This window comes from Bubalus bubalis, chromosome 14, assembly GCF_019923935.1.
Source record: "Bubalus bubalis isolate 160015118507 breed Murrah chromosome 14, NDDB_SH_1, whole genome shotgun sequence".
Taxonomy (NCBI): Eukaryota; Metazoa; Chordata; class Mammalia; order Artiodactyla; family Bovidae; genus Bubalus; species Bubalus bubalis.
In genome coordinates, this window is record NC_059170.1 from 76,200,192 (window position 1) to 76,219,870 (window position 19,679).

The following is a 19,679-nucleotide window of genomic DNA, read 5'->3' on the forward strand; positions in this document are numbered from 1 at the left end:
ACTCAAAATTCCTGTCTGCTTTTGCCTTTACTTTCCAAGATTCTCATATCCACAAATGTTCAAGATATTTTTCTCAACTGAAAGTCATCTCCTCTGATGTACATATTATGCTATTCCCTTAGTATATGAAAGCTGTTCAGCCAGATTTTGTTTTAAACAGAAATTTTTCTCCTTTTCAATGACAATTAGGATTCATACACATTAAAGGCCAGAAGTGTTATTAGTTTGTTATTAACTCTTACTAAGTGCTAAATAATAACAAAAACTAGAAATTGTAAAACAGTAGCCTTTAATTCAGAAAGTATTTTCAGTTTTAAATGCCGTCTTCTCTCTCAAATCTAATAGTACAAATTTCAAAATTCTTAAAAACCACATACAAGCACTCATAGAAGAAACAAACAAAAAAATTAGTTTCTGATGTTTCCAAATTAGCAATGTCTTAAAATTTTTTTCCTTGACCAGTTGTAACTCTACTTAGCATACTTACCTCAAACTACAAAATGGGTTGGTACACAACAACCTCCACTAGACACCATACAATAAAATTCCAAGAAACAGTCACACTTCCTACCTTCTAAAGCAGACAGTCCAAATTCAAACTGTATGTGTACTGACAGTCACAAGCATAGGCAAAAAATCTACCTTCTATTATACACTGGCTATTGGCACAAGAAGTTTCACACAAGAGGAAGGTGTGTTCTGTAATAAGAAGGAGCTCTGATCTCAATTATGTTCTCTTCATGACCTTAAAAAGGAGAAATAAATACCCCAGTGGGGTAACTGAGACATGAGGAGACAAGTTTAGGGATGTCATAGGTTCTCCAGGTAGGGTATACAGCAGCAGAATTGGGATGTGAGGAGAGACACATTTAATTCCAAAATCTGTGCATTCCCAGAGGTAACAAAGAACACATGTATACTTAACAAAATAATAGAAATCACTCCCATTATCATATAGTTGATGGGCATGATAACATTTCAGTTCAGTCGCTCAGTCGTGTCCAAGTCTTTGTGACCCCATGAACTGCAGCACGCCAGGCCTCCCTGTCCATCACCAACTCCCGGAGTTCACTCAAACTCACGTCCATCGAGTCGGTGATGCCATCCAGTCATCTAATCCTCTGTCATCCCTTTCTCCTCCTGCCTTCAATCTTTCCCAACATCAAGGTCTTTTCAAATGAGTCAACTCTTTACATGAGGTGGTCAAAGTATTGGAGTTTCAGCTTCAACATCAGTCCCTTCAATGAACACCCAGGACTGATCTCCTTTAGGATGGACTGGTTGGATCTCCTTGCAGTCCAAGGGACTCTCAAGAGTCTTTTCTCCAACACCACAGTTCAAAAGCATCAATTCTTCGGCACTCAGCTTTCTTCACAGTCCAACTCTCATATCCATACATGACCACTGGAAAAACCATAGCCTTGACTAGACAGACCTTTGTTGACAAAGTCATGTCTCTGCTTTTCAATATGCTGTCTAGGTTGGTCATAACTTTCCTTCCAAGGAGAAAGCATCTTTTCATTTCATGGCTGCAATCACCATCTGCAGTGATTTTGGAGCCCAAAAAAATAAAGTCTGTCACTGTTTCCACTGTTTCTCCATCTATTTGCCATGAAGTGATGGGACCGGATGCCATGATCTTCATTTTCTGAATGTTGAGCTTTAAGCCAACTTTTTCACTCTCCTCTTTTACTTTCTTCAAAAGGCTCTTTAGTTCTTCTTCACTTTCTGCCATAAGGGTGGTGTCATCTGCATATGTGAGGTTATTGATATTTCTCCTGACAATCTTGATTCCAGCTTGTGCTTCTTCCAGCCCAGCGTCTCTCATGATGTACTCTGCATATAAGTTAAATAAGCACGGTGACAATATACCGCCTTGACGTACTCCTTTTCCTATTTGGAACCAGTCTGTTGTTCCATGTCCAGTTCTAACTGTTGCCTCCTGACCTGCATATAGGTTTCTCAAGAAGCAGGTCAGGTGGTCTGGTATTCCCATCTCTTTCAGAATTTTCCACAGTTTCTTGTGATCCACACAGTCAAAGGCTTTGGCATAGTCAATAAAGCAGAAACAGATATTTTTCTGAAACTCTCTTGCTTTTTCGATGATTTAACAGATGCTGGCAATTTGATCTGTGGTTCCTCTGCCTTTTCTAAAACCAGCTTGAACATCTGGAAGTCACGGTTCATGTATTGCTGAAGCCTGGCTTGGAGAATTCTGAGCATTACTTTACTAGCGTGTGAGATGCATGCAATTGTGCAGTAGTTTGAGCATTCTTTGGCAATGCCTTTCTTTGGGATTGGAATGAAAACTGATTTTCCAGTCCTGTGGCCACTGCTTACTTTTCCAAATTTGCTGACATATTGAGTGCACTTTCACAGCATCTTTTTAAGATTTGAAATAGCTCAAGTGGAATTCCATCACCTCCACTAACTTTGTTTGTAGTGATGCTTCCTAAGGGCCACTTGACTTCACATTCCAGGATGTCTGGCTCTAGGTGAATGATCACACCATCATGATTAACTAGGTCGTGAAGATCTTTTTTGTACAGTTCTTCTGTGTATTCTTGCCACCTCTCCTTAATACCTTCTGCTTCTGTCAGGTCCATACCATTTCTGTCCTTTATTAAGCCCATCTTTGCATGAAATGTTCCCTTGGAATCTCTAATTTTCTTCAAGAGATCTCTAGTCTTTCCCTTTCTATTGTTTTCCTCTATTTCTTTGCATTGATCACTGAGAAAGGCTTTCTCATCTCTCCTTGCTATTCTTTGGAACTCTTCATTCAAATCCATATATCTTTCCCTTTCTCTTTTGCTTTTCACTTCTCTTCTTTTCACTATTTGTAAGGCCTCCTCAGACAGCCATTTTGCTTTTTGCATTTCTTTTTTCTGGGGATGGTCTTGATCCCTGTCTCCGATACAGTGTCACGAACCTCTGTCCATAGTTCATCAGGCACTCCGTCTATCAGATCTAGTCCCTTAAATCTATTTGTCACTTCCACTGTATAATCATAAGGGATTTGATACATTAAGCCTCAACTTATACCAAAAAGGAAAACAAAACAAACAAAAAAAAAACCTGGAAGTTTTTACCCCAACAGAATCACTAGTACAGGAGAAGTATAAAATTTGGGAAATCTCTTAACTCTGTTATTTTCATATGGCAGATATAATCTCAAATCTAAGTTGATGGGAGAATTACCACAATGATGGGATAGTCTGGATTCTTAACTGAATATATCCTAATTCAATCTCCAGGAAACAAACAAAAATCTGAAATCTATGATTTGCTCTGGAGCTAGACCAAACTAAAATGTAGTATTTCCAAACCTCCAAATGCACAAATATCTTCTGCCCTGGCATTCATATGGCCAGGCATAAGGATGTTTATTGAACTTTATTACCTATATTTTGTTACTTGCTTCAATAACTCCCAACTTGTCCTAAACCAAAGGCTTCAATAAAACAGTAAATTATATTCAAATCCTTATTTTGAACACTTACATGAAAATGTAACAAATAAATATTTGAAAAAAGAAGACTCTTATACAGGAAAGACAATCAAGGTGGGGACAAGGGTCGGAGGGAAGGTTGACTTTGGCTGCCACCAGTCTATAACCTATCTCAAAGTATCTGTCTGCATTGATCAAATAGATTTAAGTAAAACCATACTTACTCGTATAATTCATTTAATGGGTTAAAAAAGAAAACTAACACAATCTGTGATGAAGTTACGGACCTATAAAATACACAGAAAGATCTTTTAATCCTGTGGTTTCAAAACTGGGTCATATTTACATGTATCAAAAAAAATTTATTTTTGTCTACATTATTTTAAAAAACAAGTTTAAATCCAAGGACAATTTACATAGCACTTGGTGGCGCACAATGCAATGTGCAATAAAACTTATGTGTTGTTAAAACTGTGTTGGAAAGTAGTTTAGAAGACCAAGGATAAGCTAAAGGCAGAGGAAAAACAAAAACCATGCAGTGAATTATGAATCCCTATATCATTTCATATTCTTTTTCCTCCATTTTAGAAGTTAACCTTATTTCACAAATGTCTGACAAAACCAATGCTTACATCTTCACACAAAATACCACTATACAAAAATTGTTTATATTTTCACACATTAGTGTGAACGTCATTTATCCTCAGAATTCTCTTACTCAGCTTAATTCTTCCATGGGAACCTAATTCTTTATCTGTAGCCAAGTTCTTTTTTGATGCAAACCAATAAACTCAGTAAAGGGCTTAAACAGGATATAATAATAAGATAATTTCTAGGTTTTTTTATGTGTCAAAAATCAATAATTACAAAATAAAGGCACTCAGAATACCTGAAAATTTTTCCACACTTAAAACTGTTGTTATATAATAGGCCTAAGTTTGTACATTTACACTCATTTAACTTAAGTTGTGTTGACATTTAAGCACACAGAAATTAAAATAATGATGTTTAGTTACTAAGTACTACAAATAACAATACGCAATGCTGATGTATGCACGTAACACATGAATTCTCATCCTTGGGTCAACTAACTAGTTAAATATCTATACAGTAGTTCTGTAGAATCGTTACTGTTATTTATCAATAGGCTATCTAACCTTTAAAAGAGTAAGACTGACCTTATATTACAGACAGGAAAAGTATTTATTATCTATATTAAAAACAACTGGATTAATTTCTAAGGCCATCATTCCCACATGAATCTTTATAATTGAGTGGGAAAAAAAAAGGTGAGAAGACAAAAAATAATGTATGAAATGAAATACCACCAGGCAAATGGTTTATCATTTATTCAAGTCACAAAACAAATACTTATTAAATATCTACTGTGCATCAAGCATTATGCTAGATGGCAGGGATATAAAGGAGTTAAGACAGACAACATGGTCCCTATGTTCACAGTAAGTAGTCTTTATAAGGGGATAAACCTTGATCAGATAATTCTATGATTAAGTACATTAAAAACAAACTATTACCAATGCTGTATGAAAGTATTTAATATAGGAACCTGTTTCAGAGCAAGGGTTCAGGGAAGACTTCAGGGAGAATAGAAAGGTTTCAATTTGAGAACTGAAAGCTGAGATGTGAAGATAAAAACAAAATGATAAATAATCAGCAGTGGGAAGGAGCACAGTACATTCCAGAAAAAAAAAGGACAGTGTGGCTAGATGCAGAAACCAAGAAAAAGGGTGATATAATAAGAGGCCAAAAGGAGAAAGGCCAGATCATAGAAGAATTCAGATCATTTTAGGATTTTAGTCTTTAATCTGTATGTGCTGTGTGCTAAGTCACGTCATTCATATCCAACTCTTTGTGACCCTATCCATGGGATTCTCCAGGCAAGAACACTGGAGTGGGTTGCCATTTCCTTCTCCAGGGGATTTTCCCAACCCAGGCATTGAACCCAAGTCTCTTATGTCTCCTGCACTGGCAGGCAAGTTCCTTACCACTAGAGCCACCTGGGAAGCCCAGTCTTTAGTCTACTTTTCACTTCTGGAGTGAAAAATATCTGTTTCTAATATAAGCTCTACTTGGGCAACATCTTCACAGGTAATGGAAACTTCACAAATAAATGTTAAAAGAATAACCCTGAGTGATCTTAGCTACCTAAGGCAAAAAGAGATTTCTGTTTTTTAATTAAATTCATTTTAAGATCATGTAAAAAATGGGGGGAAAAATCACCACCCACTGAAAACAAAAGACTTGTACCTAATAAAGTTGAGGTGTTCTGCTCTGAGCTTTCTTCTGCTTCTATAGATTATTTTACTTTTAAAGCATAGTGCTTAAATTGAAAATATTAAAAGGAATCAATATCAAAAGACTATAATAGGAAACATACCTTTCCAATTTTTATAACCCTACTAAATTCAATCCTGTTATAAATATCATGTTTCTAACTACTCAGTCATTTTAAAATGTGGCCTGTCTTCCAAACAACATTAAATATTTAATAAAAATAATGCGATTAATATAGTTTTAAAATCTGTAGCAAAGCCCACCTCATCATAGTTACTAAAACTTTTAAATCTGTTTTACCACATGGTCCCTTACCCCGTCCATCTGATTTTCAGCAACATAATTATATTCTTATTTCCTCATTTCTGGTGATTAATAAATACTGACATTCAAGAAATAGTTATTGCTAATTTACTAAGCATAGCAATACAGGGCTCTGCACTGGAACTGAAACATGACTAAGATACTCTTTCTTTGATGATTTTTGAATATCAACAGTCAACTTGGGACATAGGTAAAATATGACAAAATTCAAAACATTGAAATAAGATCTCAATGTGACAGAGAGACTCAGGAATTTGGACTTAACTTTTATTTCTTTGGTCAGCCATCACCTCTTACAGAAATAACATATTTTTTGGTTTGCTGTCACCTCTTAAAAATCATTCAAAAGTAGAAGTGAGTTAAAGAGAGCAAATAAGGCTGAACTTCTAAGTTAATCAAAAGAAACAAACACACATGCCTCCAGTAAACCCACAAATCTCAAAATATTTCTATATACCTCAAAAAATGGAAATTCAGACTTACAAAGACTTCACAGTTCAGGTATTTTCTAGTTAAATGTTTTCAAATGACCTATAAATCAGATTTGAATATTACATATAAGATATGAAATATCAAGTTTCTAAATGACCCTTTTACCATTTTGTCATACCTGAATAAAATAATTTTATAGTTTCCATCTAACTCATCTTCATTATTTTAGTTTTCATCCCTGTTTCATATAAACATTAAAAGTAATGATTCACAATCCCCCTATAACTATAGCTATTTTCCCTAAGGGCAACCAGTAAGAGACAATTAGCCTAAGCATGGCAAAATCATGTTTCTCTGACTGGTATTCTAGTAGAACTTTAGTAAAGAAAGTAGCACAAGAGAACAGAACACACACCAGTTAAACCTGGGAACTGAACTTTTGTCCCTACAAAGAAGCAATGCCATCCTTCTATTATATCATATCCACCCATCCATTCATATATCTTTGTCTTTCTACTATATCCTAGGACTACAGTTTAGTAATTGTATGTATTGTACAGATACTAACTTTAAATGAGGCATTCCCATTTACCATATGCAGCAACAGAAGGACTAAAGAGAAAGATTCAAAGAGAAAGAACCTTTGGTTCCTTTCATAGGATTTCAGAAAACCAATGCAATCTGAAAACAGGCAAATAAAAGGAAACAGCACTTATTTGCCTTTTCTGTATAAACTGTACTGCCTGAAAACAAAAAAGTTGATACGGAAAAATTCTTTATAGAAGTCCAACTAATAAACAAGGAGGAATGATAAAATTGGAATAACACTATTTTGCAACCCCTAATAAAATAATGGATCAGTCATCAATGGCTGCTAAATTCAGTAGGCAAAAAGTTGATAGGGAACATTACAAAGAATGGATTAGGCAGACAATATCTGAACCTAGTGATCAGTCTTAATCACCACAGAGAGCAATAACCAGACATTATGCAAAAAAGAATGCATAATAATCTATAAAGTAATCTTTCCAAAAAATAAAACTCAAGTCTGACCAAGCCTCTGGATTTAACTACCAGCTCGTAAGAAACACAGGGGGACAGAGGAACATGCTAAATGACACAACAAAGATGCACTGAGTAAAATCCAAAATTTCACATTCTATAAGACAAATAGCCTACTTTATTCAATGGATAAATTGCAAGAGGCAAAAGGACAGAAAGGGAAGAAACTACAGATTAAAAGAGACTTAAGAAATATATCAATTAAATGCAGTATGTGAAACTTGTTTAGATCTTGACTCAAGCAAACCAACCATACAAGAAAGCAAAACTATGAGATAATGAGAAAAATGTGAATACTAATTGGACATTTAATTAAAGATTTCTTAATTTTCAGGTGCAGTAGTAGTGTGGTTATATTAAAATAACAAAAATGTGCCCTTACCTTTTAGAGATGGATGCACAGGCATACATACATGTATTTACAGATAAAGTTGGTAAGATATACAGGAATTGCTCCAAAATAGTCTGGGAGAAATGTCCAGGGAACACTGATATACATGACATAAAACTAATCATTATTAACTGTTGAAACTGGATGGTGGGCACATAAAGGTTCATTATACTACTCTATTTTTATATATCTTTTTAAATGCTCATTTTATTTTTTTTAATTTTTTTAATATAAATTTATTTATTTTAATTGGAAGCTAATTACTTTACAATATTGTATTGGTTTTGCCATACATCAACATAAATCCACCACGGGTGTACATGTGTTCCCCATCCTGAACCCCCCTCCCACCTCCCTCCCCATGCCATCCCTCTGAGTCATCCCAGTGCACCAGCCCCGAGCATCCTGTATCATGCACCAAACCTGGACTGGCTGGCAATTTGTTTCATATATGATATTATACATGTTTCAATGCCATTCTCCCAAATCATCCCACCCTCTCCCTCTCCCACAGAGTCCAAAAGAGTGTAAAAGAATACATTTGAATCAGTTCTAATGAGGTGGATGAAACTGGAGCCTATTATACAGAGTGAAGTAAATGCTCATTTTAAAGTCTGAAAAAAAAAGCATTGTCCTTTGTAGACTGTTAACCTCTGAGGCATTCTTATGTAACATACTAACTGAGCCCACCTAGGCATAAGGCACTATTACAGGTACTAGAGAAATAGTATAATAGGAGAAACAAGTATTTTAAAATTTCCTACAACAGAGCAACTGACAAATGAAACAGAATTATTACATAATTGCTAACCAGAGGAAGAAGTAATCAGAAGCATATAATTTCAGAGATTTACTAATAGTAGTTGACAAATATAACTACGAATAATAAGCAAATGGGTTTTGGGGTATCAGTCTTCTGGGTAATCTCCCATTCTTTCTTCTATGGGTCCCTGCTGCTGCTAAGTCGCTTCAGTCATGTCCGACTGTGTGGGACCCCATGGACATCAGCCCACCAGCCTCCTCTGTCCACAGGATTCTCTAGGCAAGAATACTGGAGTGGGTTGCCATTTCCTTCTTCGTCTATGGGTCCCTGGCTTTCTGATATTATCAAACTAGTAAGTCAAAGTAAAAAATATCATCTACTTGCTTCTTTCTTTCTGCAGAAACAATGATTTTATATTATTTGGCAATTTTTGGTTTCCTTTTGTTAAGACAGCTTAAAATTACAACAAATACATTTGGACACTCTCCTCATTTTTATTTAAATGTCTATTAAATATTACTAAAATATATTACTAAATATTACTAAAAATATAAATATATTACAATAAAATAATAAGAAGCATTTAATTAAAGGGAAACTGAACAAAATTAAGAAAAAAAATTTTAAACAATAGCTTGAGAACATTCCATGTAATCATGGACATCAAGGCCAAAATGGTCTTCCATAAAAACACAGATAATAAACAATAAACTATTAAACTTAAAATTAGAATATTATGCTTATGCTAGCCCAACAAATAGTATTCCTTTCCTACAAATCAGAAACTAAATGACATAGACTCATAAACAAATGTCTTTTAAAACTTAGTTTGAAATCTTATACTTAAAAGGTTAAATTATTATAAATACCAATACCTACTTATATATTAATACATACCCATTTACAAGCAGTGGCTTAAACACTCAAAAATAAAATATAAAAATATTACTATATAATTGTCCTTTATCACTTTTCAAAGATTTATATTTTTATAGGATCTTTCAAACTAATAAAATACCAAAACTCTCTTGACTAATATTTCAGTATAATTGAGCACTGGATAGGTAACACTGGAAGAAACCACAATGAAAGATATATATAATGCAGAGAAATTAACAGATATTATTCCATTTCATGAAAAAGAGAAGAGACCAGTCACCAATTTCTGGGTCACAATACAGTAACATTAAATGGAAATACAACATTGTTTAATAGAAATACAATTTTGATAACACCACCTAGTTCCTCATGAAAAACATTCACATTCAAAAAACTTGAAGAAAAAAATGAAATATAGACAGCAGTTGTAAATCACTTATAGAGCTCATATTGGGAGAAATGATTAAATAATAGGCTCTTGTTAGGGAAGAACAATGTGAGATGTTATTCAATGTATCTTTTCTGATTGGGGGAAATATTTTGGTCTGTGGTATCTCTGAAAATACCCAACTCTTGAGTTCTCTAACAACCCAGTTCAACCCAAAGTCTCTCATGATGAATATTCAAATAGAAGCAACCAACATAAAGGCCAAGCCTCTACACAGATGTGAGCAGACCCAAAACTGGGCAGTGTAGCCTGCGTATCACTATTGCTTTTTCAATTATTCTGGCAGCAACAGAAATCTACCTGTTTCAGGATGCAAAATTTGTTTAAATAGATCATCATCCTTAGAAAATGACCACCTACAACAGCAATGAAGAAAGAAAATCAGATAAATGAAGCACAAGTAAAAGAGAGATTCACCTGTCACAAAAAGTGGAGCTTAAGTATTCACTATCAGTTTCTCATAAACAAAAGAATAACTGAGACCAAAACATGAAGAGGCACATGGCCCTAGTTCAGAGAAGGCCCAGAAATCTGTCCTTCTGATCTATATACTTTTCTTTACACAGCACTGTCTTCTCTCAATGATATCTTAATTCAACCATTATTAAAACAACTGCATTTGCTGAAGACACTGGGCAAGCAGGTCATATGTGTACATCTCAATCAGCTTGTTCAGTGACCCCAAAAGAACCTGGGGTACAGCCACTACCTCATTTGCCCAAGGTCACACATGTTTCCAGGCAGAGTAAGCTCCAAAGGAGCCCAGAGGCTTTGCCTTCCTAGAAAAACACAATTCTCTCTAAAGCCCAAACACGGAGGTAAACGTTTTCTCTGCACAGACACCAAAGGCTAATTTGGCTGCTATTTCCCACAGATTTTGCCCATAGGAATTCCATGTTAATCTTCTTGATCTGGGTCCATAGAATACTCTATAATTCCCTGTCTGGAGCCACTAGGGAAGCCCCAATCTAAGACCACAATCTATGAAATTAGAAGGTTCTAAGTCCCTTTCATAAAATCAGCTTTCATTCTCAATATTTATATATCCTTAAAAAACACCATTTCTTCTTAAATTTCACATTCAGACTATTAACACCAATGAGTACTCATTCAGAGATAATATGTTAAACATCCATTAAATCTCTTATGCTTTTGTAGAACTGTTTCCATATACCTTTCTAATACTTAATAGTTCATTTATATTCTAAAACATATATTTCCCTGAAACAATCTAGACTCTCATTAGATCATAAAAACTTTAAGAGTGAGTTAACTTTGTCATACAAATACTTTACAAGTAAACATAACATATCATACAACATATAAACTCTTCTCTAAAATTACATGAAATGTTATTTGGTTTTTCTCTGTTCTTCCTAATACACTCTTTCAACTGTATCCAATTCTTAAAATAACTTTACAAATGAACCTAATCAAAACAAACCCAACAGGCCTTCCCACCAAAGCAACATATCCCTAATACCATTTGTTCCAAACACTACTGTAGAATACATTTTTTGAAGTAACTATAAAAAAGTACCACATAAATGTGGTATATTTCCAAACATGAATTACGTTAATACAATTTCTTTAAGTTTAAATAACACAGGGTAGATTGCTAAAAACAATTAAATGACAACCAGTTATTTCATATAGCAAAAATGACATCTCTTTATTAAGTGCCAGTTATTCCATTCTATCACCAATTGTCCTGCAGAGGTCATAAACAAATAGGAATGGTATCTACCTGAAAAAATGTTCTGAGAAACTTACCATCATTTTGGCTCTTGCCCTTCATCTCCTCTTTCCACGATGGGATGGTGTTCAGGGGAACATAGTCCCTTATGTATTCTTTGCGTCTCTCCTCTATGGTCATCTTCAATAAACGTTCTTGCAAAATAAAAGCAGAATCTCCATTTGTATTTAACTTTTAAGTTCAGGAATTATTTTATAATTTAAATATTAACCATGTTAAATTAACCAAGAGTTGATGTGGGCTTGAAGAATACCAAAATACAAATCTAGTGACTCCATATTTGAATGGAGTCAAATTAACATTCAGCAGGCAAAAAAAAGATCAAAGCCTGATGAGGAAAACATTCTTGTGACAGTCCAGAAAGAAGCTCTTTCAGACATCTACTGACAGTCCACTATGTGCCAAATGATACATTTATACACTGCAGGTACAAAGGTGACCTTAACTCTGGAGGAGTTCATAAGACTAAAGGGGAAACAGGTAAGATAAAAAAATTAATAGCTACATAAATAAAATAAAAAATCCTAAGACAAATACATACAAATGCTAAAAGCACAATAAAAGCAACCACCAAGATATTCCTTAATTCTATGATGCCATCAACAATAAAAATGTCCTTTCAATTTAATAATACCTTTGTGGAGGTGTTATAAATAATACTTTATAAGTCTTGATTATAACAGTATAACACTTTTTAAACACTTAGAATTAACAACAGCTGATGTCATTTATGAAGAACTCACTGTGTGCCAGGACCTTCACATGTATACTTTAATTAAAATAATCTTTCCAACACTCAGAAAAACTGATGGTATAATTATCCTGATTTTGCAGATGGGGAAATGAAGCACATCAAAGTTCAGCGGTTTGTTCAAATCAAGAGAGCTTTCCATTAAAATCCACATAGATATCTCCATCAACAACTATAGCCTACACCATTAGCCACTATACAGTACTACCGTCTCAAGGAAAGCTCCCCAAGAGGTGACTGCAGCACGCCAGGCTTCCCTACGCCAGGCTTCCCTGTCCATCACCAACTCCAGGAACTTGCTCAAACTCCATGTGTATTGAATCAGTGATGCCATCCAACCATTTCATCCTGTCATCCCCTTCTCCTCCTCCTTTCAATCTTTCCCAGCATCAGCATCTTTTCAAATGAGTTGGTTCTTCACATCAGGTGGCCAAAGTATTGGAGCTTCAGCATCATATCTTCCAATGAATATTCAGGACTGATCTCCTTTAGGATGGACTGGCTTGAGCTCCTTGCAGTCCAACGGACTCTTAAGAGTCTTCTCCAACACTACATTCAAAAGCACCAGTTCTTCAGCACTTAGCTTTCTTTATAGTCCAACTCTCACATCCATACATGACTACTGGAAAAAACATAGCTTTGACTAGATGGATCTTTGTTGGCAAAGTAATGCCTCTGCTTTTTAGTATGCCTCTTGGTTGGTCATAGCTTTTCTTCAAAGGCACAAGCGTCTTTTAATTTCATGGCTGCAGTCACCATCTGCAGTGATTCTGGAACCCAAGAAAATAGTCTGTCACTGTTTCCATTGTTTCCCTATCTATTTATCACAAAGTGATCGGACTGGATGCCATGATCTTAGTTTCTTCAATGTTGAGTTTTAAGGCAACTTTTTCTCTCCTCTTTCACTTTCATCAAGAGGCTCTTTAGTTCTTCTTTGCTTTCTGCCAGAAGAGTGGTGTAATCTGCACATCTGAGGTTATTGATATTACTCCCAGAAATCTTGATTCCAGCTTGTGCTTCATCAGGACATCCCGCCATTTCACATGATGTACTCTGCATATAAGTTCAATAAGCAGGGTGACAATATACACCCTTAACATACTCCTTTCCCAATTTGGAGCCAGTCTGTTGTTCCATATCCAGTTCTAACTGTTGCTTTTTGACCTGCATACAGATTTCTCAGGAGGCAAGTCAGGTGATCTGGTATTCCCATCTCTTTCAGAATTTTCCATAGTTTGTTGTGATCCACACAGTCAAAGGCTTTAGCATAGTCAATAAAGCAGAAGTAGATGTTTTTCTGGAATTCTTTTGCTTTTTCGATGATCCAACAGATGTTAACAATTTGTCCTCTGCCTTTTCTAAATCCAGCCTGAACATCTGGAAGTTCTCAGTTGACATACTGTTGAAGCCTAGCTTAGAGAATTCTGAGCTTTGAATAAATTATTCAAGAATAATTTAATGAAGATATTAATACAAGGAGGAAAATGGCCACAAATTTGAAAAGTAACTGGAAACATAAAACAAAAATGCACAGAAATCTCTATACCATGCCAAGCAGTTTAATCTTACCCTAAAAACTGTTTTGGGTTGTTGTTGTTGTTTAGTTGCTAAGTGTGTCCAACTCTTTAAAACCCCATAGCCTGTAGCCCACCAGGCTTCTCTGTCCTTGAGATTTCCCAGTCAAGAATACTGGAGTGGGTTGCCATTTCCTTCTCCAAGGGATCTTCCCCACCCAGGGATCAAACCTACATCTCCCACATTGGCAGGCAGATTCTTTACTGCTGAGCTACCAAGGAAGCCCTTATCCTACAAACTACACCACTAATATACAAAGTTGATTATGCACATCCTAGATGGTGCATAAAATGATCTACTAGGATACAGGAGGAAAAATAATGTAAAAATTCTGTTTGAATCTAAGGGAGTAACAAGTTAAGATTTAATAATATTAAATGTATAAACTGACACTGGCATCCTCACTCATTTTGTTATGTCAGCTGTCATGTATCATGTACTTTACCAAAGGTCTCCATGATGTAGAGCTACTGATAGTCATACTCACACTCTCAATTCTCTTTCAGCATACTATGAAGTACAGTAGTTTAGGTAAGTGGTTTTAAGGACAGTATCTCATTTTAGGTAATCTAACCCTAATAAAATAATCAATGTAAAAGATTCTTTCATAGAAATAAACTGAAAAAAGTGTTTATGTAAGCACAAGTGAACAAAAACTGGGGAAGCAACATTCTTCCCTACTCCTAGGACTGGCTTACATGGGATATATTCAATACTACAATACTCCAGAGTCAACACTATATTGAATTTAAGACCACGATACTGGATGCTTGGCGCTGGTGCACTGGGATGACCCAGAGGGATGGAATGGGGAGGGAGGAGGGAGGAGGGTTCAGGATGGGGAACACATGTATACCTGTGGCGGATTCATTTTGATATTTGGCAAAACTAATACAATTATGTAAAGTTTAAAAATAAAATAAAATTAAAAAAAAAAAAAAGACCACTAGGGCATTCAAGTTGAAATCAAGAATCTGGAACTCAGGAGAAAGAAAACCAGCCTAGTGATTTTGGAATTCATAACCTAAAATTCTAGTCCTACAGTAAGTTCATAGGGAAGGATAAGATAGGAAAGCAAACCTCAAGCAAACAACATTTAGGGAGTGGACACAAAGATGGGAAAATAAAATAAAACAGATGTCACTGGGGGTACAAGGTGAATCAGGGTCCCAGTGATATAGAAACCAGCAGAGAAAAGGGTTTTAATGAGAAGAGGGGAAATCTTGTCAATTGCCACAGGATGATCAGGAAGAATGAAAATTAATAAGCCACACATTTTTATCATCTGGGTCAAGAACAACACTGAAAAGAGAACAAAATGGTCAACAGAGCCATCTGGATTCTAACACCAAATCATGCAAATCTATGTGATCCTGGGTAACTTAATCTCTTTGCATCTCTCTTCTTGAGGCAGGCTGGTAGGTATTATTCCCAACGTATAGATGAGACAACTAAGAGAGAGAAGTTGAATAATTTACCTAAAGTTCCACAGCTAGTAAGCAATACAACTAGGATTCAAACCCAGGCAAATAGAGTTCAAAGCTCAAGACAGCTTTGAGTGCAAGCTCAAAGCTTACAATATACTACATCATGAAGTTGTGAGAATTAAATAAGACAATTCAAGTATGTTACTTAAAATAGTGCTGGGCACACAAAAACAGAACTCATATAGTATTTTTATACCAGTACCACCATCATTGTTATTACTGAATGACTTTAGAAACATTAGTTTCCTTAAAGCATAACTGAGATCCAGGAGATGAGGGACTGAGCAAAGTGAGAATAGCAACTCCAAGGGGAACCCTATGGAAGGAAAGCTACCTTAGGGTAGAAAAGACTTTAATTGTTATAGGCTGAGAAGAGGAACCCAAAGACACTGAGAAACTACACATACCCAAATGAGCATAAATGACAATACAAGATCTCAAAGAATACAGATGATATAGAGCACAAGCAGATGGGTTAACCTTAGAAACCAAGAAAAAAAGTGTTTCCTCTTAAAAAAAAAGGAAGAAAGCGGAAAACAACAGACATGTAAAGAAAGAAAGAGACTATGGAGAATGATGTTAGGGCTGTTCATGTGTTCATGACATGTATTTTCTCCATGAATAAAAAAGGCAATGTCAGACTTCTCTGCTGGTACAGCGGATAGTTATCTGCCTGCCAATGCAGGGGATATGGATTCGATCCCTGGCCCAGGAAGATTCCACATGCCACAGAGCAACTAACCCTGTGTGCCACAATTACTAAGCCCGCACCCCCAGAGCCCATGCTCCGCAACAAGAGAAGCCTCCGCAATGAGAAGCCTGCTCACAGCAACCAAGAGTAGCCCCTACGCTGCAACTAGAGAAAGCATGAGCACAGGAACAAAGACCAATTGCAGCCAAAAAAAAAAAAAAAAAAACCCAAGAGAATGTCATCTGTTTAGTATAGGAGGTTGGGGTCTTGGTGAAAAAAGAAGCTTGAAGGAAACAGTAAATATGAAATAATCACAGAGGAATAAAAGTGATGACTGGTGTTTACCAAAGCACAACCATAAAAGCTCAGATCACTAATATGGAAATACTGCAATATCAACAATCAGGATCAAAAATATTACAAAGCAACTTGTACTTTTTAGTATCAGAGTATATATGGGAAAGCAACCTGACCTCTGTCATTCCATTTACTTAAAAACTCAACTATGGACACGAAATAAGACAACAAGATAAAACACTGAGATAATTTAGCTTTCAGTACTTAAAACGATAGCACACATGGAGTGCTTTTGAATTAGGGGGTGCAAACTATTAGATCAACATCATTTATTTAACCTATGTGGACTTGAGAATTCCTTACTTATTTAAACAATGACACATACTGGAGGCCAGAGTCATATATACAGTCTCTTCAGTTTTACACAAAACTTTTCCTTAAGGGATGTTTCAGCTTTGCAATCATACTTACTGTATGATATACTGAGTTAAAATGTGTTTATAGAATGCCTTGACATTTCAATGAGGTAGGTAAGCCTTCCTTTAGATTTAAATAATAGCTACAAAAATACGATAATACCCTCTTCAGTGCAATTCAGAAGAAGGTAATGTATTCCATCCTTAATACTACGATCCTGGAAGTCCTTATCTCCTTCTTGATGGTACAACATAAGATAGACAGAAATTTTATTGAAATATAGTTGATTTAAAATATTATATATACTACATATTCCAAAAATAGATATCCTAATTAAAACACTGACACACTAAAACGTGTTCAAGGCCATAATAACTTTCTCTTTTAACATTCAACTTCATGCAAAAATAGGTTAGTTTTGGACAAGAGAAAAATTTACTTTGTTAAACGCCTTCTTTAACTGTGCATTTGCTTCTCTGTTAGGATATATTAATTTGGTAATATTTTCTCCTATTACTACAAGAGAAGAAAAAAATCAAGATATAAAAGTTTCTAAAATTCTTGTTTATCACAGTCTAACAGTGTAGGTGTTAAATGAAGGAACTATTATAACATTGTTACTTTAGGAACATTATTATGGAATAAAGATAGTTCTTCAGTAATTGCTATAATTTCATTAATTATTCATCTATTGAAAACAACCTCCATGTCTTTCACTATTCTGCCTTCATTATTATCAATAATACCCAACCTAATATTTCAAGATTATCAATAAAAATGGGCATAAAAGATTTTTCAAAGCTTACAAGGTAAATTGTTGAAATTCAAATAACTTCTACTGGGAAAACAAAGCAAAATTATTTTCCACTACTTTATATATCAACAGCATTTGTTTTGCAACACCAAAATTAGGTTCTATTTATGTCCATAATCATTAAAATATAATTAAATGGTATACAACCTAGTCTGTCAATATTTAAAGACCCTTTTAATTGGGTCCTTCAGTTATGCTATGTCAATTCTTGCCAGTAGTTAATCTGGAAAAAATAATCCCTATTAATCCCTTTATTCATGCACTGTTTGAAGTAAGCCTTATATTAAAGGATTCTTTTCCCACATTCATTCCCTTTCTTTCATCTGCTGCTTGGCCTTATTTATAAAGACCAGGAGCTGCAATAACAATCCACAGGTTTTAAACATCTATCATCAAGGAAATCAACTTTCACTCTAGTCACTCTTTAATCCTTGCTCTATAAAGAAGGTAAGGTACTAAGGAGAGATTTGCAGTTCTGTCATTCGATATACTAAGTTTAGTATATCTTAGCAGTACCACTGCAAGTACTTTTTACTACATTTCTGTATAATTAGCTAATTTTTTAAAAAGAAAGAAAAAACTGCAGAGACTCTTGGAATATTGCCTAACTGATGCCAAAGAGAAACAAGGAGAAAGGGGGAGAAAAGATAGTTGAGTCGCACATTTAAATGTCTTATCGACCTCAATGCCGCCGTCAACCTAGCTGATGTGGGCAAACTTGGATCTGCACAAAACTCAGCGGTGGGCTCCTTCACTGAGTGACATTAGTCTCACAATCTTACTCGGAGCAACTTCAGACCGTGACGGAATACAGAGGAAAAGCACTGCGGAGAAAAACCCATTTGGACTTCTCCAAAGGCACCTAGCCTCGCGGACCAGACACGCTCGCTTTAGGATTCCCCGGAGATCCAGGTTCCAAAAGTCACACTGCGGCGGGCGCAGGAGGAAAGGCCCTGACTGAATACCCAGAGGCGGGGACACCCGGCCAGCGGAGCACAAGGGAGCGAGGCGACGGGTGACCGGCTGAGGCTCCGCGGGAGCGGGGCAGCATCAGCAGCTGCAGTCCGGCCGTCGGCCGGCGGGCACGTGTCCGCGGGGACACCGGGGCGGGGAATCCCAGAGTGCCGGCTGGGGTCCGGGCACAGGGCGGGGGGCTTGGGGGAGCCCGGCGGAGCCCAGGGGCTGCCGCGCAGAGGTCCGCGCCGGCGGCCCGGCGAAGGTGACCGGGCGCAGCGGGAGGCGGAGAGGGGCGTGCGCCCACACGTGCGCGAGCCGCAGGTGCCCGGGGGCGGCGCGTGCACGCCGGCGTGCGCGCGTGTACACACACGGACCTGCCGGGAAGGCGGCACCGGCTGGGCGGGCGAGAGGCAGGAGCCGGGCGGAGCGCGCCGCGGCACACACAGACCCCTGACCCCCGCCCCCACCCCACCCCGCCGCCCGACCCCCCAGGACTCGACGGCCGGGTTACCTTTCTCCTCTCTCCACACCTTTTTCTTCTTGTTGCTGGGGTACATGTTGCCGTGGGGGTGGCTGGCTTTAAGCTGCAAGTTCCCCAGGCTCACGGGCAAACAGGGTGTGTGTGGAGTGGGAGGGTGGGGAGGGGGCACTCGGGAGGGAAAAAGTGAAAGAGGCTCCGGGTCCTGCGCCGCTCGCCGCTCTCCAGTCGCCGCCCTCCTCCCTCAGCCCGCGCTCGGCTCCGGCTCCCACCCGCCTCAGCCCCACGGCCGCCGCCACAGCAGCACCTCAGAGCCTGTCAACTAGGTCACGCCTCGCGCTAACCTAACACCCGCGCAGGCCCCGCCTCCCAGCCGCTAGCCAGCGCCGCCTCCCATTGGCTGCACCGCCCGCC

General features: G+C 37.2%; 1 protein-coding gene across 3 annotated transcripts in view; it reads right to left on the reverse strand.

The window, feature by feature from the left end:
* The window catches only part of MACROD2 (mono-ADP ribosylhydrolase 2), a 2,318,987-nt gene extending 2,299,370 nt beyond the window's left edge, over nt 1-19,617 (reverse strand). The window contains exons 1-2 of one of the 3 annotated variants that reach the window (XM_044928284.2): nt 19,318-19,617; nt 11,816-11,932 (exon numbers count right to left, since the gene is read on the reverse strand). In XM_044928284.2, the coding sequence (XP_044784219.2) occupies nt 11,816-11,918 (103 nt within the window). In that variant the 5' untranslated portion in view covers nt 11,919-11,932; nt 19,318-19,617. Of the gene's footprint in view, nt 1-11,815; nt 11,933-19,298 lie in introns of all 3 variants that reach the window. The other 2 variants (XM_025264700.3, XM_025264701.3) reach the window with 2 other exon arrangements.
* Between the last annotated feature and the right edge of the window lie 62 nt (nt 19,618-19,679).